This window comes from Colius striatus, chromosome 2, assembly GCF_028858725.1.
Source record: "Colius striatus isolate bColStr4 chromosome 2, bColStr4.1.hap1, whole genome shotgun sequence".
In the NCBI taxonomy this organism is placed as follows: Eukaryota; Metazoa; Chordata; class Aves; order Coliiformes; family Coliidae; genus Colius; species Colius striatus.
In genome coordinates this window covers 79498610-79522700 of record NC_084760.1, presented here as the reverse complement: position 1 = coordinate 79522700, position 24091 = coordinate 79498610, and the positions used below count along the sequence as shown (strand labels likewise).

Sequence of the window (24091 nt, the reverse complement as noted above, 5' to 3'; positions counted from 1 at the left end):
ATGCCCCAACCTCCTGACCCACAATATATTAAATTAATTTAAAATAAAATCCACAAACCACCAAGAACATACCGTTGGTGGATCTACCAACATAGAAATCAGGTTCAGATTTTCAGAAAAGGGGATTTTATGGGCTCTCATCTCTGCTTCCCATAAATCTTTAAGCAAAAGCTTTCTGAAGTTTTGATTAAAAGGTCCACAGTATGAAAGAAAACCTGTGCAGAGCAGTACATCTCCCACAAGTCTAAAAAAGGAACAAAATAATAATCAAAAGGTAATGCATAATTTCAATTTCTATTGATTCATACTATCAGCTTTTGAAACATAACAAGATTTCTGTTCTGAGGACAATTTAATGAGAGAATTGTTATTCTTTGAGAACAGCAAATGATTTCTTTGTGTTTCCAAAATATTTTATATCAAAACTTGAGTAGTATCATATGCAAACACTATCTCCACACCTGTGAAGTAATAAAGCCCTTATGATAACCATTTCTTCTTTCAATTGAAGCAATAAATGTGTTTATTCCTTAAAAACATGTGTGCAACACAAATATATAAATCTATTTCCCTTGGAATGGCAATACCAGTTTATAGAAATGGAAGCATTCCACAGAAGCCAAGACGAAAACTTCGTTACCTTTAACAACTGTTTTGACAGATTTCCTATTTTCTAGACATCTAGGATCTCTGGCTCCTAAGCCTGGATAGCAACAAAATGGGGATTCCCAAATTTCCAAGTTTCTCAGAATAAGGCCTACTGTCTGCTCTCCTGGTCTCCTTTTATTCAAATATACCATAATCACCATCAAAAGGGATGTTTCTTCTCCTATCCCATATAAGGCTAAGAATTCTTCTTTTTCCCTTCTCAGTGTCGTTCATAGATCATTCCTACCCCCTGCCTATCTCAAGGTTTCACTTCCTTTGGAACTTTGGAACATTGTAATACAGGCACACAACTGCACTTGAAATAATCTCTTTGGAAGTAAACTCCAGAATTACAGGTACTGTGTTCTGAACTGAAATGCAAGCATTCACCATTCAGGTATTCACTTGTGGGAGGAAAATTCAAATTTCAGGATAGTTCACTTAATTGTGTAACTATACTAAGATTTTCAGGAGGAAAATTAAGTATCACAATTAAAGCTAACTAATTGTTTACTAGCTCTTCAGTTTCTACATGTATTTTGGCTTTTTTCGGCTTCTTTTTGCTTCCCCTGATGAATTTCATACCTGTTAATCTGAGATTTAAATTCTTTTCTTTGCTGAGTCCACCTAACTTTCTCTCCACTCAGTCCATCTATAAGTGCAGAGGCTGTTTGCATCTTTCTTCTGCATGTTTCTGCATCATTTAGTAAGTCCTAAAATAGAAAAAATGTCCTACATGATATAATAATAGAGAATATAATTTAAATTCCTTCTTTAAAATTGAATCTCATCCATGTCATTCAAGGTAGTAGTCCCTAAATGTGTGTTTGTTCAATTCCTGATGTAAAAGTATTGTACGTAAGCATTTTTCATAATACTAAAACACATTTATCTCACCATTTTCTCCTTCATCGCTGCATCAAATTTTGCCTGCACTTTATCAAGTTCAGTTTGCTTTTCATCTAATGTCGCCTGAGCTTCTGCTAACTCTGCATTCGCTACTTTCAGGCGTCCTTCCTGTTTTGCCAAGTTAGCCTGCAAAGAGCGAAAACAGTAAAACAATAATCATACAGGATTTGAATATATATATTTTGCTGAATTTGAATATATATATTTTGCTGAATTATTTTAAGCCTGCTTAGCTGATAATCATGAGACAACAATACACAAAATTAACTTTCACATGTCACATATATACTGCAGATATCGATTTTTTTGTTAAATAACAATGTAGTGTTCAAGGTTCACACTATGTATTGTCAACTTTATGTCTATTAAAAAATACAATTAAAGAAAGCAGTTAAGGAGCTGAAGTTTCTTATCTGTACATATTGATTAGCCTGGAGGAACAATAGCAATCTTCTTGTTTGATTATATACTTTGTTATTTCTTTTTCCTTGTACAATCTGTAGCAATCCACAATAACAAAACCAGGAGACTGGTGTTTTATCAGCTAACAATATATATTTTACCCACTAGAAAAACATAGTCTAAAAACAGTGACTCTTTGCATTGTTCCTAAACTGATATTTATGCTCAACACAGGATATTCATTAAATAAATTTTTTTTAATCATCCACCTGCATTGCTGTAGCCTTTGTAAATAACACTGTCAGTGATGAAAAAATGGAGAACAGATTTGGAATCACAAACTGTGCTAATTGTAGGGATGAAATACTTGTTTTGGAATCCAAAAAGCAACAATCACTGTCTTCAAGTTCCTATATGATCTTTACGTCAGATAAATATTTTTTATTCAAATGTCCATTAATATAAGATAAACATGTCCACAAACATAAGAAAAAAGACCATCCACAGTAAAGTAAAAATTACTCTTAAAAGTGCTTTACTCAGTTTGGTTCCCATTACTGCTACATAACTTCTTTATCAATGTGAGCTCTGAATCTGTTCAAAATGCCAATATTTGGACAATATCAATCCTTCACTCCAAGCTATTGGGTGAAAGCAAAGAAGACAAAACAGTTGCAAACCTCTGTTTGCAATACCCTTCAGAGAATGAATGAAGATCCCAGTACAATTTTTTGAAAACAAATATAATGCATTACCTTAAGAGGTAAGACGTCTCTGTTAACACCATAAAATATTGCCATGGCTTGTGTCCATGAGAGGAGTCCTGCCACATTACCACACACCTTTTTACCATACTCCAGTGTGTAGTCTTCCATATTAAAGTAAGGCTGGAGTAATTCTACTGTCTCTTCATTGATTGAATCTTTAGGAAACTGCTGTAGGTTTTGTAAGAATGGGCCACTCATAAGCTGCAAAAACACCAACACGAGGTATTTATTAGCTATTTACATATTTTACTTTCAAAAGCTTGTTCATAGGTGAATATGTTAAAAAAAAATCTAAAACTCTTATTAAAAAGAGGTAATGCATATAGTTAATATGTATGCAGTTCAGTTGTAACTCCTCCCACGTCTTCAATCATTTTAAAGTTTTAAGCAGTTACACTCTTGTAAGTAAGTTTGAAAGTTACTGATGTACTTTCCATCTTCGATATTCCTGTGATGCCATTTAAAAAGCAGCATTTCATTAAAAAAGCTGAACCAAGATAAAGCCTCAGAGAATCGCTTATGCATTTGTGAAACGTGATCTGAATTTTTCTAGGAAGAGAAAGAATTGATTTTAACTTCTTTCAAACAAATGTTTAACCTGTTAAAGGCGACTTACAAATTAACTGCTTATTCTATTTCATTATGTCTGTGGAAAATCAAAAGGTTTTACGATCTCTCAACTGCTGGAAAAGCTTAAATAAAAAGCAACAGCTCTAATCATACAAAAAATATGTAATTTCCCTTCATTTCCATGACAAAAAAAGAGAAAGCAATAGTACTGGTAAATAAATACAGTAATAGAGGTTCAATAGAACTTAAAGAATATCAGGGGAAGATTATTTGACCAAGGAATTTGGACCAGGAATATTGAAATGCAGAATGGGAAAAGCTACTTTCTCTTAGTTAGTCCATCTTTTAATCAGATCTTGGGAGGATCAGAACAGACGGTTTAAATGTTTTCCAGAATGTGCTTCTCTCATATATGGTTAATATGATTGGTACGATTTATTTATTTGCCATCAGGTCATATGCCAGAAGCAGGACAAGGAAAATCTAAAGCTCCTTCTGCAAAATTCTCTAAGCCATTCATCTATTACTGCTACCAAATAAACTTTTCATATACTGTGCCTATGTTAAAAATGTTTGCCTTTTTCAAAATTTCTGTCCTGTTTTAGGTAAACAGCATCATAAGTTCTCTGATATGCAAGTTGCTACTTGTGATATTAAGTAACACTGTCTGAAAACCCTACTTACTTTTAATGATTCTCCCCATGATGGTTTGCAGCAAGGCTTTTCTGGATCCATAGTAACTGGATCAACTGGCTTTTGGAATAGTAGCAGACAGCAGTCCATGATCCTCATAATTAGGTGAGGAGGTTTTGCAAGTTTTCTAACAGTAGCAATATCCACTGGTTTGATTGTCTATTTGAAGAAAAATGTAACAGAATCCTGCATCAATGCCATTATTTTATTTTCCCAGTCAGTATTTTCATTTTAATGTTTGTTATAATTTTTTCTGAGGCAAGTTTGTATTAAGTATAAACACAAAAAAGTGAGTAGTTGAGCTTACTTCAACAAATGTCATAGTTTCATGAAACTTTAACAATGTTAAAAAATATATATTAGCCAAGAATATTTTCTCAACGCTAAAGACATCACTCAAAAATCAAACTTAAATACATAGAACAGCTGCATAAACTTGTTAGCCTAAGTGACTGAAGAATATTTTAATATTGTAAAATTGTATAGGACTTAATTTAGTTTCCTTGGTAATTTTTTTTTTATTTGTGAGGTTTAAGTATCATCATTTATTCAGAGATAGATTTTATTATTTTTGCTGGCTTTTAAGTTATTATAGATATGAGATACCACCTTTTTACTCCATTTTTTAGTGGCAACACTGATACCTTGCTTAGGTTAATAACCACCACAAAAAATAATAAATGATTGTAAACTTCAAATTTAACATATTAAGTAGTGTCTACAAAATACAAGCATGGCACTACCTGTCTAGAAGGAGTAGTTTCAGACACAAAGAAACCACAGGATAATGTATGTTTCCATGCACGATTCTATGATTTTAAAAGTGAATTTCGTGGCCATTTTCATTTATCTCATTAAATGTCAGTGTTAAGAGCAAACAATATTCCTTTTCTGTTTTTTTCACTCAACATATTTTTTCACATACATTCTGGTAACTGGAACAGAAATTCTTAAAAATGAAATATATGATTGATTTCTGATTCCAGAGTTCGTTACTTTTTAGTATCATATAGTACAGCAATGCCTCCAAATTTCTTAACCCTGATTCTGATTGCCCTAAATCCCCTCTGCTTCCTGTTTATCTCTAAATTAAATGGGGGTCTGATGAAGGAAGAGACAATCTTTTATTCATCTTAAACCAGTTACATATGAAGAATAAATGTTCTCTTATCTCTTTAACTTGGAATAACAGATTTTCTAAAGGCATTTGTAACTTTTGGAAAAAGTTACACCTTCGTAGCAGCAGAACCAGAACAAATACAAAAGAATCTCTATATGCTTAAGCCAAAATGTGTGCTCCACAAACATTCATCAGAGACACTGGTGACAGCAGTCACTGCTGGTGACAGCAGTCTAAAACAAGTGTCAACTACATGTTGGTGGCTCTAGCTTTCCGCAGGTGACAGAAATAGTACTAAACTAATTAAAATGTAAGAATTTTATTCACATTTAGTGCAGCTTCTGCTTCTTCTAATGCTGGTTTAGCTGCCTCCAGTTTACTCTCTGCTTTCACTTTTTCTAAATCAATTTCATCTACAATTTTTTGTGCTTTATCTTTCACATCTTGGACTTCATTTTTTACTTTAGCTGCAGCTTCAGCACTTTCTGTGACTTCTGCTAGTACCTGGATTGATAATAAACACATTAAATATATAAATCAAAAAGTGGAACTGTGATTAAGTTATCAGACACGAGAAAACAGATATATAAAGGTTATTATAGAGAAAAATATGAAGCTAATATAGCATTATATAGCTATGGAATAGAAATTAGTACAATTTACAAAATTCCCATAATGAAATATCATATGAGTCTCACATCAGGGGTTGGATAGTAACGAATGAATTATTCTTAGAATAAATAAAAGACCTTTCAGTTGCTTTTAGAGCCAGTCTCTTATCCCATGATGGTTTTTTATCCTATTTGAACCTATACATTTTCAATACAATAAGTATTTGCTTTTTTCACTATAATTCTGCAGATAAAACCAAAAATAGAATATCTAATAAAACTAATGTGGGATGGTAAACCATATGCACCAATGGTCAGCCTCTCTTTTACTCCTTTACTCTAAAAAGACTCACTTTTAATTAGTCTACTCTAAGAAGAGTACCATGTGAAGTCACAGTACAAAGTTATCCTTTTGTGTCTCATTATTCAAGACATACTTACAGTTCTCTTGTGGCTGTGCTGCCGTTCAGCCAGATCTCGACCAGCTTGAAAGCTGGGCAGAGAGGAACCTCATGAGGTTCAAAAAGGATGAGTGCAGAGTCCTGCACCTGGGGAGGAACAACCCCATGCACCAGTACAGGCTGGAGGTGAGCTGCTGGAGAACAGCTCTGCAGAGAGAGACCTGGGAGTGCTGGTTGATAATAAACTGAATAGGATGAACTGAACGATGTGCCCTCGTGGCCAAAAAGGCCAATGGCATCCTGGGATGCATCAAGCAGAGTGTGGCCAGCAGGTCGAGGGAGGTTCTCCTTCCCCTCTACTCTGCCCTGGTGAGGCTTTGTCCTGGTTTGAGCAAGGATAAAGTTAATTCCTGTGAGTAACCAGGGAAGGAAAAGAGCCCACGTAAGTCAAAATAAGAACAGTTTAATAGAACAAAGTTCAACACAAGTTGGAAAGGAACAATCATAACAAAAAATAAGGGAATATTACAAAGAAAATGGTGAGTGATGCAGTAGCTCATCACCTGTGACCTGACCTAACCACCTGCTCCAGACCAGCAGCTAAAAAACTGCGACCCCAGAAGACAGACTCCTTCTGGCTATAGCTCCTCATCTATATATTTGGCATGATGTCAGGATGGTATTGAATACCTGCTGGCCAGTCTGGATCAGCTGCCCAGGCTGTAGCCTTTCCTGGTTCCTCACAGGAATTAGCTCTATCCTAGGTCAAATCAGGACAGGCCTCATCTGGAGTACTGTTTCCAGGTCAGGGCTCCCAAGCTCAAAAGGGACAGGGAACTTCTGGAGAGAGTCCAATGCAGGGCCAACAAGATGATAAAGGGACTGGAGCATCTTCCTTATGAGGAAAGGCTGCGGGAACTGGGGCTGTTTAGTCTGGAGAAGAAACTGAGGAGGATCTCATTAATAATTAAAAATATTTAAACAGTGTATGTCAAGAGGATGAGGCAACACTTTTTTTCTGTAGAGCACAGTGATAGGACAAGGGGTAATGGACAAAAGCTGGAACATAAAAAGTCCAATACACATAGACATAAGGAACTTCTTTACTGTAAGGGTGAGGGAGCCTTGGCACAGGCTGCCCAGGAAGGGTGTGGAGTCTCCTTCTCTGGAGGTTTTCAAAACCCGCCTGGATATATTCCTGTGTGACTTGATCTAGGTGAACCTGCTGGATGATCTTTAGAGGTCCCTTCCAACTCATATCATTCTGTGATAAATTCTGTGCGTGTGTTTTTACCAGTATCAGCTATGGGGTCAAAGCTGGCATCTGTATGCATTTACAAGAACATAAATATTGCCCCCAAGTACCCGTGAGAAAAAAAATGACAGACAAAACCCCCAAATCGCTCTTTTTGGGAGTTTTTGTTTTGGATTTTTTTTTGGTGAAAAACAATTATTTTTTTCTACAGGGCTCAGTACTCAGAGAAAAAACCAAATATATAGAATATGAAAAATATTACATGTAGTTTAAATAAATATCTGTTCTTTCATTAGTTGTCCATATATCATCTTCTGATGACTCATAAGTAGCACCCTATTGAAAAGCTTACAACTAAGAGGCTATGTCAATAACTGCAAAAAAGCTATTTCAAAATTTATATTAAATATAAATATTCAACAAAGTGAAATGTGAGCATATCTTTCACATTACTGAAATATGTGAAAAGTGAAATTTCATGCCTTTTTTATCACAATTTTCTGTCTTATGAGATTAAATGCCTTGAAAAATGCAAGCATTCCTTTAGCTATCACTAGCCAAAAATGTGCTCTCTAGGGCATATTGAATATGCACCATCATAATGTTACAGTATTTTTCAGAAAACAGAATGTCTATGTTAACACATTCCCTAACCTACCTTTTCAGAGAGTCATTTTGCAAATCCAATTTCTACCAGACCACCAATCTCATGAACACATGGACATCTCATTAATGTAAAAGATAAAATACAAAACTTAACTGTGAAAAACTTTTTTTCTAAGCTATTTTGAAATAGTAAGGTCCCATTATAATCTAGAAACTTCTTATCTGCAAAAAAGTGCACATGTAACCCTAAATGTAAATGTCAGTCAAGTACACAAAAATCCATGAAACAAAAAAAGAAACCTGATGCTTATAGCAGTGGGTAAGAAATTGGAGGGAGAATGAGGTAGCCACTCAACTTCTATTGTAGTCTTAAAGTGCTTCACTTTTGGAAGAAAATTCTGAATCAATATGCTACAGAGAGAATTCTGAAACCTTATTTTAGACCACAGTGCACATTCTTAGACTTGTACAAATTATAAGAAAATTCTGCAATAGCACTTCACTATATATCCTGTTGCTATCTGCTACCTTTTGCTATTTAACATTCAAATACTCACTTCATCTGCCTTAACAGATGCCACAGCCAGTTCTTTCTCCTTCACGGCCAGCTCCTGAGAAAGTTTAGCAACAGATTCACTGGCCTCCATGAGCTTAGACAGACCTATTAAGTAAAAGAAAAAAAATCAGAAAAACAAGAACTGTTGTTTTCCCAGTTAGAGAACACAATCTAGCTCAAGATCTTAAGTGGCTTGTACATTGTGTTCTCATTTAAGTTTGTATAAAGTGCATGAATGTAGTCATATTATCATGATTGTGTCTACTATTCACTTTCCATGGATATAAATAATTCCACAAGGTGCAAAATTATCGTAAGCATGCTTGATTCTTCAAAAGATAAATCCATACTTCTTAGTTTCAGTTTACTGTACCTGTAAACAGTATCTAAAAGTGTACATCTGGGATATTATTTGAAATAAAATATATCCTTATGCCAATTACATAGATTGCTTAAAAATGTAAAAAGAAAAAAAAATAGGGATGGGATATTTCATGGACATGTTGCGTCATAAAGCCACCAGACAATCAGAAAATCAGACTGATGCTGTGTTTGCATCATTGCATGAGGAAATGACAGAAATATGATCCATAACTGCCTTCCAATAGGGAATTGAAGAGGGAAGAAGGTCACAGCAAGATTCCAACCTCCATCTCCTGCATATTGAGTTTGCTTTCTCTTGTCCCTGGTGGCAGAGATTGCAGAAAAGCACCTATAAGCATATGTGCCCATCTGGCTTAGGGCCAGACCCCTCATAGCTCTTACACATGCTGAAGCAACCACTCATAGAGGCTATTCAGCCTTACACTAACAGTTGCCCAGAAAGAGATGTTTACTCCCTCTATATTACTATATATTCAGTCTTTCCCACACATTCATGCATTCTTTTTTTCTCTTCTCTTTTGCTCACAGACTTGAGCACAGACTTTTAGCTATTCCTGAGCTCCATGTGGCATGCTGAAACCTCTCCACCCTCTCCTCTCTTCTTCATCATTGAATCTTAAAAGGAATGTTTCCAAGCAAGTTATAAGATTTTATCTCCCTCTCTCTTAAAGGGCTAGAGTTGAAGCACACTTGCAGTTATAGATTTGATGTACATTATTCCTCTGTGATGTCTCTCCGCTTTTTGTTACCTCATTTCAGAGAGGCAAGCATTCTCTCCTAGCACATTTCTTGTTCTGACACAACCGCCTCATGATCAGGCTACTGCCATTCTACAGGCTCTTTATTATTCCTTACCAAAAGACAGGTTATTTTGCAATTCAACAACAAAGTTCAAAAGTATGTTCACCAAAAGATGTTGACTGGAGGAAAAAAGAGATGTCTTGGAATGTTTCCTTTTTCTAGACATATTTAACTTCATAAAATACTCAGGGATAGAGAAACTTACACATTAACATTCTATTCTCACTTATCGGACAGCAATTTCTAAAATGGTTGTTACTTCACTTCTTTGGTAAAAAGGAGAAAGCTATGAACAGGAAAGTGATACCCTTTGCTGTATTAACTTACCTTGCTACAGTCCTAGACTGAGAAGAGAGATGGATAAAGAATGGGAATATGCAGAAGATCTGAAGAATCCTTTATAGCTTCTTCAGTCCCCAGAACACTTCCAATCACGAGAAACATTATAAAGATACCAGGCCAGCACATAATTTGGTTTTAACACTTGCAGTCATAAATGGATGTCCACTTTAGGCATTAGAAACAGGAATAATATTTTTTAGAGGGATATGTAGAACTCCATGTAAAAACCTTACTGATATCAGCTGCAAGTTATCTAAAGCAAGTTACCATATATTTAGATCCTACAGGAAGAATAAAAGTAATCTCTTCTCTCCTGTCAATGTATTTTGCAACTTGTCTGAATGACAACTGCAGAAATTAGAGAATATAGAAAAATTATAAAAATCTTTATTAAAACACTAAGTCGCAGTACCCTTGGCACCTCAAGGAAGCAATTTCTGTCACTTTTAATTAGGAGATCTAGCAACAAGTCGCTCAAATGGATTAAATGCACACTTTGTCAAAGTTAAACTGAAGTCTTCTTGTAGAACCACAATTCTCTAAGACTTTATCTACACATGTAGTGCTCTACCAGGTATTCCTCAGATGGATTCCAAGGGAAGACACAAGATGTTAAGCGCTCAGAACTAATTGTAGTTGTCATTGGATCTCAGTTTTCTCCTCAACTGTCTTACAAGACTTTAAACCAAAGAAACAAATCAGAAAAGAGATTACTTCCGTCTTTCAAAATACGGTGGTCATATAGATGCTTCAGTGCAGAGAAGCACACTTTATGTATGCTTGAGTCAGAGGCTTTCCTAGAAATCAGTACTAATCAAGGCATTTAATACAATGTTTGTGCTTTATAAGCATCTTAAATTGGCCCAAATATCACTACATACAAGAAAAATGTATCAACAAGGAGATGAAAATAGTGACATTATCTCAGCTGAGTTTAGTAATATAAAATTTAAATACTCTATCAGGATAATCTAACAACTTTAAAGGTTAATCTTTTTAACATGAAGTGATGAAAGACTATGGATTAAATGATTTCAGAAAGTTCTTTAGGATGTAGTAAACACTGGAGGTCATTTGGAATCAGGAATGACCCGAATCTTTGTTGTTTTGTAATACATCTTTTCAGTGAAAGTGAAACTAGATAAAATACTTTCTAACTGGCATGAGTATTGCCCATAAGCTATTGGGTGTGATTTTCTGGGCAGCACTGATATGAACATACTGCAGTAGAAGATGTACAGGTACATCATCACCCGTACACAATCATTTTGTTTTGAAGACCACATAAGAAATTAGCAATAATATATGAGAGGCTAAGAAAATCTACGTGTGAAATTTTCTTGACAGTACTTTTTGATTACTTCTTTTAAACTATTTTTTCAAATAGAAAAACTGAAGAAAGAACAGAAAAAAACTCTTTACTCTCAGAAATTGGGGCTTTTAGACTTTATCCCCATCTCAAACAGAACTAATGCTAAGTTCTGATTTCTAGCACTGGCAACCAACACTTAAAGAGAAATTTGCATAACGTGAAAATATTGATGATCACTTACTCCTCTACAGTCCATTCTAATTCAGCAAATGGTTTGTGAATAAAATATTTACTCGTTCTATTTTTATCTTCATGTGAAATGTACCAGTTGCATTATTAATCATTGTCTAAATGCGACCTTCTACCTCTGTATGAAAAATATTATTGTGTAGAAGTCTGTTTTGTTAGATTCATATACAATATCTTTTCCCATAAAGACTAAATTTGCTAAGCTGTACAGTTGCCTTTGTAGATTTACAGACATACATCTAGATACAAACCAGAGAACAGATATTCCTAATTAGGACATTTCAATCATACTTTTCCGTATTTAAGATCCCCAGAAAGAAAATAACCACAAGTAATAGCTACCTATTCCACAGCAGCAATCTGAAATAAATCAACTATGAAATGCTCAGATTGTAGAGCAGGAACTTCCATAGACATTTCCAGAGGTAAATTAATAACTGTGTTTAGAGCTACATATATATTAAAGTTTAACATAATGCTGAGATGAATGTTTAAGCTGGCAGTGTGTTTGAGACTTTTTTATAAGAGAATCACATGAACTGGTGGTAGCCGGAGTGCCAGGAAATGGTCCTTATATGCTACCAGTTTTAGACTGTGATCCAACAGAATCGATTTTAAGTGATCATTGAACAAGAATCACTTGAGATCATACATGGACATACATATTTATACCTATATTGCTTACCAATTTGCATACGTTCAGCTTGTTCATTAATATTCTCTAACTTTTCAGTATAAACTTCTTTGTAGCCATTGATGAAAGAGAGATAGGATTTAGGTGTTACATAAGCTCTTCTTCGATATCTAAAATGTAATATATTGTCAGTATCAACATAGTACAAATTTTTTATATGTACAAACGTTTGGTTACTTACAATAAAACAGAAGATTATACAATTTTTATATATTGTATAAATCAAGTCTTTAATTCAGTCAAAATAACATTTCTTCATAAAGCAAACCTTAGTTCCAATGACATTGTTTTTTATCAACATAAGCAATGTTAAAGATTGTTGAATAGTGAAAATGAAGCTAATGAAATTGTAATATAATATTAATTACTTTTTGTGGCCTTTGTATAGATGAACATAGCAGATTTATTTTTATATTATCTTTAAAAGACATTTCTTGATTCATTTAACATAATTAATTAAAAAACCACTACCAGTAGCAACATTCTTGGCATTCTGACATTTGTATAAAATTTTACCTTTGGAAATAATTCTCACAGCTTTCTGAAACTATATCATGGAACAGACCCATAGTTTCCACTACTTGTGTTTTAACTGATTCAGAGCAGACCATGTTAAATTCTGAAAGAAAATAACTGGCTACAGCTACAAGAGCTTCCTTGGGCCATCGACTGAACCAATCCATGGTGCACCCTGATATGAGACCAGGAAATTTCAAAGAACGTGCACGGAACTTCTCACCAACCTAAAGAGAGTAATACTGTTAATTTAATACTCAGTTACATTCACTGAAATGTTGAATTCATATAAACAACTAAATAGCCTATTTTTTCATGCTAATGTTCTGCTTAGATCACCCCACACAATTTTTTCTTTAATATAAATACTCTGCTGAATTTCCAACATTCAACGTTTTATGAAATTTGAAGAAAGAAGTTCATGACAAATATTAATGTTTCTTAATATTTTACAAAATCAATTAACTTATTTTAATTTACATTAAATTCTTGTTTTCAAGTAACAAGCAAGAACTTCACAAATACATATTCATTGATTTATATTAGGAAAGAATGTGCCAGGAGGAAAAACAAATATTTTAACAGGTAAGGAATTATTTAAAGTAATTTGCTTTTAAGTTCTGACAACTGTACTTCAACTTTTATTATCTCAGCAACTATAACCAGACTTCAACAATCTTCTTATCTTTAAGTCTCCTTAAAAATATAAATCTTGAATAATCCTGACACACGTTAAAGTGTAGTTTGCTAATGGAAGTAAGGAAGACAGATATGAAGAAAAAACTTACCGGAGAAAAGCAGAGAACAACATGCAGGTTCTTCTTTGCCCGAGATAAAAAATATTCATAAAGATTATCAAAGGTAGGAGGACACCGAGGCATCTCTTTTTTCATCACAGGTATTAATCCTTGGGTGATTTCATCCAATTCATCCCGAGCAAATAAATTAGAAATCTTTTTATAAAATTGAAATTTGTAAGAAAATAAATGGCATGGATTTAATTATTATACAGTTTATAAATATTTTTTAGTTTACATCTGTATCTCTCTCTGCATATATACAGTTTAGATAGGCTAAAAACCAATAACTGTTACTGATTTAGACTTACTCAACGCCATTAAAAACTAGGAAGTACAACTCAGGAAGAGCACCCATAACAGCTCCTTTTCCTGGCTTACTTGAAATACAGGTAAAGGAACTCCATATCAAGAGCACTCCTTATAAGTTGAGATATTTTAGACTTGATCATTGACTCTACAGTTTATTACTAAAATACATAGAAATAAACTAGGATGAAAGAATTCTGCATTTTCCTGTTTTGTTCTTCTAAAGTACATTGCCTATCATGTTCAGAGTCTTACCTCACCCGAAGACAGCAGATTATTTACATATTCCAAAAATGACTCCTCTCTTATTTCATTATCAGTGAAAATAAAAGTGATACCTTGTCCTTCTACTCCAGCTGTTCTATACAACAATTTTAAATCATCTGACAGATTGCTTACATTATAGGATCTAGGAGGAATAAGAAACATTATCTGTTAATTCAAAACAACTCAGAACACTGCTATTTTCAAATTAGAGTTTTATAAATGATAGTGCAAGCATTCTTTGTAAACACATATCTTTTGGATAAGGAATAGCTAACACATGGTCCAGCTTTTCCAGCTCAAGCTTAATGCAATGACATATACAAACCAGATAATATTTATTTTAAATGGTGTCAAAATAAATTTGAAAAAAACAAAATGAACCCAAAAACTAAAAAAAATCCAACAAGGTCATTAAAAACATAAGGTTATGATTGTGTTGGGAAAGCAATAGCATAAATTGGATTTATATACATTTCTTGCACTTCTTACCTGGTTAAAGTGATCTGAAATATCTTGTAGCCAGCAATAAAGGATGCCAACCTTGAAAGACTTTGTTTTCCAGAACCACCAACTCCAACAAGCAAAGCGTTTCCATATGCTGTCCTAATTATCCGGGAAATCTGTATAGAAGAAAATGGAAGAAAAGCTCACAAATAAATTCAAATTAAAATGTTAATTAGTGAAATAAAAAAATCTGTTATACTCTTCACTTTATTTACTAGAGTGGAAAGTAAATATTATTATAAAAGATTATTAAAAGGATTAAAAGAAAAATTTTTCTCTTAAAAGAACTCTTGTACTTTTTTTAAAGCTTGTGTAGCTGATAAAGAAGCTGATCACAAGTTTATAGGATGGTTATAATCACACAAAGGATTTAAACGCAGAAAGTGAGACATTTTGAGCTCCATTTTGTATTGGAGGTGTCATCCATCTTAAATTTGTGTTAAAATATCAATTAAAAAACCCTTTACCTAGAAGAAAAAGCATATTGCATTCCTAATTTTAAAAGTCTGACAGCCTTGGACACATTTAATGTATCATTTAGTGTTATCTGCTGTTTTATCTACTCTCACTGTTTCCTTTGAGATAGTTATCTTAACAAGTCTCCCAGATACAAAAAGTGGATTACAAATTTATTATGTTATTGCTTTTTTACAAAATCTGGATTACACCTTTACTATGTTAATGGTGGTTTCTACACATCTGTATTACATCACATCTTCCTTGGTTTTACTATATCATAGTGCATTATCACTTTTAAGACAACACATTTTGTTTTGCTCCTCATGTAAATTATGTACAAAATGCAAAAGACTGGCCTCTACATTGAATTCTATTGATTTTTTCTTCAAATAAATTTTGGTTTTATACACATTTCCCTCTGACCCTATCCAGATAATGATGTTAAAACAGAAGTCTAAATATGAAATTAAAAAGGTGATAGCAGGGCTCCTTTCTACTACCTAACTGCATATCCTAGATATTCTAGGTAAAACTTGCTACTGGAAATGGAGTGTAAAAGACATTCAAGGTCTTCTGAAATGCACCAAGCATCACATGAACTATATCTAAAATTAAATTAATTTTCTTCTGTTTAAATGCAAAGCAAACAAAATCATTTACTTTGCTAGAGGTCAACTAGAGAAGAAACAAACATCTCAAGTTTTGGTTTCACTTTGGCTTCTATGTTTCAGTTTGTTTCAGATCATCAAGTTAAAGTAAGTACTGAGATAACTAACATAACTTCTTAAACCTGAGGCACAGTGCTTCAAACAAATTTCATGCTTTGCATGTCATTGCCCACTCCTATGATTCGGATTCTGTCTTCAGATGAAGTCTTTCCTTATATCTTCCTTTCTGAACAGGGCTTCAACTGGTTGTAAACCAAGATTTTCCTCTACCCAATACACTGATTCTATTGTACCCCTGTGTCTCTAAAATAATTAGATTCTACCTTATGTTGTTTTGGTCACTTGTCAGGTATAAATACCTTTGAAGTGTTCTCTGAATTCTTCACTGTTAAAAATAACTCTATATACAAAATGTAAGTATGCGTGCCACTGAATACAGAGAGGGTTAAAAAAAATCATAGAATGGTAGGGTTAGAAGGGACCTTTAGAGCTCATCTAGTCCAACACCCCTGCAGAAGCATGTCCATCTAGATCATGTCGCACAGGAATGTGTCCAGGTGGGTTTTAAAAACCTCCAGAGGAGACTCCACAACTCCCTTGGTCAGTCTTTACCAGGGCTCCCTCATCCTCACAGGAAAGAAGTTCTTCCTTACGTAGAACTTTTTGTGTTCCAGCTTTTGTCCATTATCCCTAGTCCTACCACTGAATGCTACAGAAAAAAAGTGACGTCCCAGTCTTCTGACATCCATCATTTAGATATTCATAAATATTAATCACATCACTCTGCAGTCTCCTCTTTTCCAGACTAAACAGCCCCAGTTCCCACAGCCTTTCCTCTTATGAAAGATGTTCCAGTCCCCTGATCATCTTGGTGGCCCTGCGCTGGACTCTCTCCAGCACTTCCCTGTCCCTCTTGAGCTGAGGAGCCCAGAACTGGACACAGGACTCCAGGTGAGGCCTCACCAGGGCAGAGTAGAGGGGGAACAGAACCTCCCTTGACCTGCTGGCCACACTCTGCTTGCTGCATCGCAGGATGCCATTGGCCTTGAATGCTCTGTCACCAGGGCACCCTTTGTGTTCAGCAGCAAGCCCACATTCTCCCTAATCTTCCTTTCGCTGCTGATGTATCTGAAAAATCCTTTCTTGTTTTCTCTTCTTTGGCCAGGTTCAATACTAAAAGGGCTTTAGCCTTTCTGGTTGCATCCCTGCAATATGTAAACCAACATATAAACCCTGCAATATATAAGCCCACTCAAGGTATTTATTACAAAATATGCTAACAGGTAAAATGACTGTAGCTCTTCCCTACTTTTAAAATAACTAGGCAAAGATGGCAAAAAAGTGTGAGGAAAAGAGTAGTTTTGCAGAATGGGCCCTCTGAGCATAGCTTTTCAAATTACTCTTGCAAAATGTAAGCTAATAAAAGAGTAACAAACCCCAAACCTTAATAAGATGTGTCATTGCATCCTTAAAAAACACCAAATCAAGAAATGATCCTCTAATACATTCATTGTATTGTCTCTGATACATTTGCAGTTTTTCACAAAGCATTTCAAAACTTGGAACCTGAAAAAAAAAACAGTAAAAATACTAGCATCGTCCTTCAGAATTAATTTAAAATGGCATTGACATTTTAACAAGAACTTGAGTTCATGTGTTGGTCACACTTAACAAGATTATCTTGTTAACTCTCTCTAGTGATAGTTGTTCTTAAGTAGAAATTTTCTGATATGGTGAGAAAAAGTGGAGCACAGAGATTAGGAATGAATAAACTCCATTTATATGGCATTCTTATGGCATTTATATGGAATTATTAATGTCACTAAAATGATTTATTGCATACTAACCCCAGTGCTTAGTATTTTAGGCAATGAATTAAATACCTCCTCATAAATTTTTGGTGCTTGAAACACAAAATCTTCTGGTTCATCACCAGTTGGTTCAGGTGCATCCCGTAAAAAATCTACAAAATATGGTTCATCTGGGAGAACTTCTGTTAGTGCTCTGTCCACATATTCTTCAACTGCTTTAGTAATAGCTTTATCAAACCAAGTTGTATCTTCAGGAGTAATAAATCTAAAAATCACAGATTAGTACATTTTTTTATTCTGTTTGCTAGTTATACAGGGAGAAAATCAGATAATTAAATACTTTAAAAAACCTTGTAACATTTAAAAAAAAGAAATATTAGGAAATACATATTAGATAATAGTCACAGAAATGGATTAGGCAATATTTACAGAAATTAATCAACTAAGCACCACACAGCCACTTGTTCACTGCCCCCACCTCTGCAGCAGAATGGGGCAAAGAACTGGGGGGAAAAAAAAAGAATAAAAATCATGGGATGAAATAAAGACAGTTTAATAGGACAGAAAAAGAAGGGGAAAAAAATTGTAACAATAATAAAAAAATCAGAAGTGGTTATGAACAATGCAATTGCTCACTACTTGTTGATCGATGCCCAGCTAGTTACTGAGCAGTGGCCACTAGCCAGCTTTCCTGCCCCATGTTTATATACTGAGCATGATGCCTAATGGTATGGAATAGTGTGGGTCACCTGTCCTGGCTGTGTCCACTCGCAACTTCTTGTGCCCCTCCCACCTTCTCACCTGGCAGAGCATGAGAAACTGGAAAGTCATTGACTTAGGAAAAACACTACTTAGCATGGTCTGAAAATATCAGTGTGTTATATAACATTCTTCTCATCATAATCGAAAACACAGCACTGTACCAGCTACCAGGAAGAAAATTATCTCTGTTCCAGCTGAAACCAGGACAAACAAAAACTCAAAAACCTTGACTTTCCAATTTTTACCTAAAAGTAGGCAATGACAGACTGTTTAATTTCTCAGATGAAAAAGAATGATTTCCAGAATAACCATTGCTAAGTGTAGTGGGTCTGGGATGGTAGTGGTTTTCCACTGCAGCTCTTGCAGTGCTGTGCCTACTGTTGATATCAATATTATGTCTACTGCTCGAACAGCATCAGGGCTGTCCCTCCAGCATTCCTTCCCCCACCTTCACCAATAGCTGTGGGTGGTACAAAGCACTTGGTAACTCCAGGCCTTTAGGTCTAATTAAAAGCAAAAAGCAAAATAATATGCCTTTTCTTATCCATTCCTTTCAATTTGTGATGGGTCTGTAAAGTAAATGCAGTGTAATAAAATACACATACATATTTTTAAAAGTCAACATTTAATTTCAATACTTTAATTGTAAAGGATTAATTTTATAAAAATTATTAATGTCCTTCTTTAGGACATCAGAATGAGAAATAATTATATTTGTGAAGATCCACAGTAGTGGTGGGTCTATGTCAAGATTTTACTGGCAGCTACAGTACTACATTTAGAATTTCACAAGAAATTGAAACACTAAATAAAAATATGTTACTGGATCTTTAACACATAGAGTTAATAACTGTATTTGTTTTATGAATATTACGAAGGAAATTTAGATGAGATGGGCCATTTTTTAATCATAGACATGCAACACTTTTTTTGAGAGAGATCGAAGCAATTTTAAATTATTCTGTGTCTAAATTCAGGACAAAGAACAATCTTCTTTTTTATAGAGGAACTACCTGAGTGTACACAAAGACCAGTGCAAAAAAAATATAGGTTAAAACAGAATATGTGTACATTTTGCCCATCCACTTGCTGAGTTAATCTACCAATACATAGCATGACATTTGTTGGGATAATAACCCAATGCAGTCTGCATGCAAAATAAAACTAAATTTTTCATATTGTCCTAATAAGATTGATCCTATTAAGAAGTTTTACAGGTGTATGAGCATAAATGAATTAAATGGCTAAATTTACTACATATAAAATGCTACAGTTATCATACCTGTCAGCAATTACTCTGGTACACTCATGTTTAAAAAGTGTTAAAAGGACAGTACTGTTACTGCATTCTTCTGCATTTATAGTTAACATTCCTTGCCAAATTCTAGAAAGGTCTCGAAGGTTGAAGATATAGTGGAATTTAGCTGGTGTAGGCAGCATCTTTGTCTAAAGAAAAATATTGATAACATTCAAAATCAGTAACATCTAAAAGAAATCCAGAATAATGGAAGGTAAAATTTATAATTAATAACACATCTTAAATATTACAAAAGTACCATCACACATAATAATGTGGGAAAACTCTGTTCCTAATATGTCATCCAAAAAATCTCATTTGATTGGAAGCACGATATAGCACTGAAAGTAAATCCTCAACTCTTATAACATGTAATTATTTAATATGTTGCTTTGGGCTCTATAAATTTAAAACAGTAGCTTGTAAAGCATTAAAATAAGCTGTTCCTTAGCTTTGGGCAACATGAATAAAACTATAGGAATGTATGAACTGATACTTCCATTCATTTTTTTGTCTACTAAAAAGTGTTGTTTTCCAGATTGTATCTCCAAAATAGCTTTAGCCCACCTTTTTATTGCCTTTTTTGTCTTGCCATAAATAAGTTTTGAATTAATATGTGCCTAAATTACAGTAATAGGCACTCTGTTCAGATCGATTGTAATAAGACATTGCTGGCAACTTATACCTTTGTCTGCTGCCACACTATTCTGCCTGTTGGAACCAATTTTTTCACCATATCACACACTTCAGGGCTGAATTTTCTACAGGAATGAAAGTATCCACAGCCAATAATACCTGAAAAGATAAAATGCAATACTCATTTAATCTCAAGTTGTAGGATATAATAAAGTAAGTTGTGAGCAACTGTCCTGGTTTCAGCTGGGATAGAGTTAATTTTCTTCCTAGTAGCTGGTGCAGTCCAGGACAGATGTCCCAAACTGGCCAAAGGAATACTACATGGCATGTCCTGTCATGCTCAGTATATAAACTGGGAGGAGACTGGTCAGGGGTCACTGCTCAGGAATGGCTTGGCATTGGTTGGTGAGTGGTGAGCAATTGCATTGAGCATCACTTGTTTTGTATATTCTATTTATTTTATTATAATAATAATTATTATCCCTTCCTTTCCTATCCTATTAATCTAGTTTTACTTCAATTCAGAAATGTTACAGGTTTTTTTCCCTGATTCTCTCCCCTGTTCCACTGAGTGGGATGAGAGTGACCAAAAGGCCATGTGGTGTTCGTCTGCCTGCCAGACTAAAGCACAAGACATATACATTAGTTCCTTAAAACATTAATTTACTTTTGAATTCCAGATGAGAAAATCTTATCTCTCTTGTCCATGGCTGTTCTGAACTGGTGTAGAAACAAGTGGCAATAAGTGCTGGCTTTTAACAATATACTGTATTGACAAGATTAACAGAATTCAGAACTTTCTGAACAGAAGGTATTTCAGACAGTGCAGAGTTGGAACAGTAATCTACATATTAAGAGTGGTACTAATATTCTTCCAGGAAATGCCATTACTGTCCCTATAATTGTTTTGTGTGCCCAAAATTAGAAAGATAAGCATTTCAATGGGGTTTTTTTTCTATTCATGGCACTATTTTTGCTGAAATATGACTTCAATTGTTTCACTGCAAATATTCTGAATTTGCACGATGAAAGTGAGAAATATAACACACCTTTATATGTTTTAAGTCAATTATGAAAAAAGAATTATACTAAAACAAGAGAAAGTACCAAAAATTTTGTCGATGGATGCATTGGATGGCAATGTACAATTGAATACAGAAAACTGTCTTTTTAAACGCTGGGGAATATCATTACGACCTCCTCCAGGATGTATCATTGCTGCTATTAATTGTATATCTACAATCGTAGTGAAGTCTCCAGGTTTATCCAAGCTGTACATTCCTTTCATTTCCATCATCTGACGAACTATTTCATTTGTTATCTGTAAGTTTATGTAATTTGTACAAATTAGAAATTAAAAAAAGATAAAAAGAAAATATACCCTGATAGCTGAATTTCTTCCTCTAGCTATTAACACTAATCCACAAGGAGAAGTTTTCACTTTAATCCAAACTCAGATTAAATTATCTTTCTTAGTCACACGGGAGATTTTGGTTTACATTATTTTAAACAGCAGAAAAAATCTTTCAAAACTGTAATACCACACAATATCAACAAAATGTGTTTGCATTCCTTTTACTTAAATAAAGTTAAGGAAATTAAGTGGAAATTTTTGTTGTTGTTGTTCTATGTTTTCTTTCTGGACATTCAGCTCCAGATGTTCAAATTATGCTTTTCAGTTCTCCCTTGGGCATTTTTTGAAGCAGAACAACTAATTATCTTTTTTTTTAAATAGGAAGCTGTTTATTCTGAGAAGGATATTCACTCCACTTTCCATTCTATAGTACCTATATGGATCAGGAGGTACCCATAGCAACTGTTCCAATAATATTCAGCAAGCCTTATGTGCTCACATACCCAAACAAGGCCACATGATATTCAGCAGCATGATATTACAAATCATCATCCCATTAAAATATTTCATCAATATCTCAGGGTCATAGTGGAAGATCTAGTTGCAGTCCTTCCACAGTGAAAACCCTTCCTCTTACTGAACACTGCCTGGGCCCATAAGGGCTTTTCCTGAAACACAATCACCCATGTTCTATACTGTGGTCAAGCAGCTCAGTGTTGCAGGTTATTAAACTGTAGTTTCAATTTTTTCCTTTTTAAAGGACACAGTCTTTATTACTTTCTCCAAGGTATCACACTTTTGTTTTGTAGAAAGTTTGTTTACAGTTGCTTTAAAATTAATGTAAAACTTGATACTTTAGTACAGTGATGCTTTACATTTAAGTCTCATAAAAATATGAGAACATGGAGATAATATATGATATGAGACCATCATCCTAAATGTTTCTTCAGTCAGTCTAATTTGCTCTTTTTTCCTTCATTAGTGTATCATAATTAGAAAGCATTTCCAATAGTTAACTGTTAATATATTGAGGAAGTCCACTGTTTGCCATGTGTATCAAAAAAAAGGCACAAAAATTTGAGAAATGTGTACTTGTTACAAAACAGTTTACCTGATCTCCCCATTCATTGATAAATGGCATATTGATATCATCAATAAAAACAGTCATTTTTCTGCCACCAGGAGGTCCATAAGTACTTCCAATGCGTTTGTCCACATAACTCTCTATTGTCCTCTAAAAATTAAGGTGTCTTATATAAATATTCGCTTATAAAGAAACAACATGTAAAATAAACTGTTTAAAAATATATTACTTATTAATTTCTGTTACTGCAGCGAATTATTATTATCCAGTGAATTCCTCTTTTTTATTAGTTGTTTCATCTTTGATTCATCATAAAGGAATTCTATTGTCCTGTTCATCACACTTACTCCTATGCAATTCCTCGGGGTTAGGACTTTGTCCTACAACACACCTCTGTCTACCAGAGAAGTTTTTTAAAAGTTTTCAAATTTGAAAATTATTATTTCATTACCAGAATTGAAGTCAATTATTATCATGAAGTCAATTATTATCATGAAGTCAATAAACTGAAGTTAAAGTCATTTCAATAAGACACATTATATCCGTATCAAATATTACATCTTCTTGTGAATTGCATTTGTCTTCAAACAGTCAAGATTAATGCAAGAGAAAGTGCTAAGAGAAAATAAAATGAACACATGAGAAGTTATGAATTCTGCATATATTTTTTTTCCTCTTGCTTCTCAAATCAGTAAGAAATAATGGGAAGACAGCACACAGAATTTGAGAAATGAAGGATTAATCGAAATTGTATCAACTATGAGCAAGCTAGAATATCAAGAAGCAGAAATAGTATTTTCATTATATACAGCAAATTTGTTATGAATACTGGACCTATTTAGAAAGGCATTTAAGAATTTCCCTTACAAAGGGTAGCTCTGGAGAGGAATGGAACATGGTTTCAGGGAGATGCTGTATCTGAATGATTGCTTTGAACTTCCTTTAGCTAAGCTCTGTTCTATATTTGCAGTAAAACTGCAAAACACATAGAAGCAACTTGTATTCCTTTTAGAATGACTGTCCAAAGGTTTTGTAAGTTAAGTAATGCAGTAATTATTAAGTCATAATTAAGTAATTATTAGGTAATAATTATGTAATTACTGTCCTAGCAGAGAATTTTCACCATGAATTTATTGCTTTGGATTGGTAATGAAGAGAAGTCACAGGATCACATCCCAGCAAATTACTAGCATTGAATACTAGCATAGTTGTATAAATCATCTTTTCAAACACTTGAAAAAATATTTGTAGTATTTGTTTCTATTTATATGGACTTCTAGCAGTTTTGTTAAGAAAGGGAGATATCT

At 34.2% G+C, this 24091-nt stretch overlaps 1 protein-coding gene across 2 annotated transcripts in view; it reads right to left on the bottom strand.

The window, feature by feature from the left end:
• The window catches only part of DNAH8 (dynein axonemal heavy chain 8), a 136092-nt gene that overhangs the window by 32235 nt on the left and 79766 nt on the right, over positions 1–24091 (bottom strand). For both annotated transcript variants that reach the window (XM_061991265.1, XM_061991266.1), the window contains exons 52-69: positions 22812–22934; positions 21454–21667; positions 20396–20505; positions 19696–19859; positions 17724–17916; positions 17284–17406; positions 14699–14829; positions 14198–14351; positions 13625–13789; positions 12837–13063; positions 12312–12430; positions 8540–8643; positions 5437–5613; positions 3981–4148; positions 2715–2927; positions 1546–1683; positions 1234–1361; positions 73–244 (exon numbers count right to left, since the gene is read on the bottom strand). In XM_061991265.1, the coding sequence (XP_061847249.1) occupies positions 73–244; positions 1234–1361; positions 1546–1683; positions 2715–2927; positions 3981–4148; positions 5437–5613; positions 8540–8643; positions 12312–12430; positions 12837–13063; positions 13625–13789; positions 14198–14351; positions 14699–14829; positions 17284–17406; positions 17724–17916; positions 19696–19859; positions 20396–20505; positions 21454–21667; positions 22812–22934 (2823 nt within the window). The remainder of the gene's footprint in view (positions 1–72; positions 245–1233; positions 1362–1545; positions 1684–2714; positions 2928–3980; positions 4149–5436; positions 5614–8539; positions 8644–12311; positions 12431–12836; positions 13064–13624; positions 13790–14197; positions 14352–14698; positions 14830–17283; positions 17407–17723; positions 17917–19695; positions 19860–20395; positions 20506–21453; positions 21668–22811; positions 22935–24091) is intronic.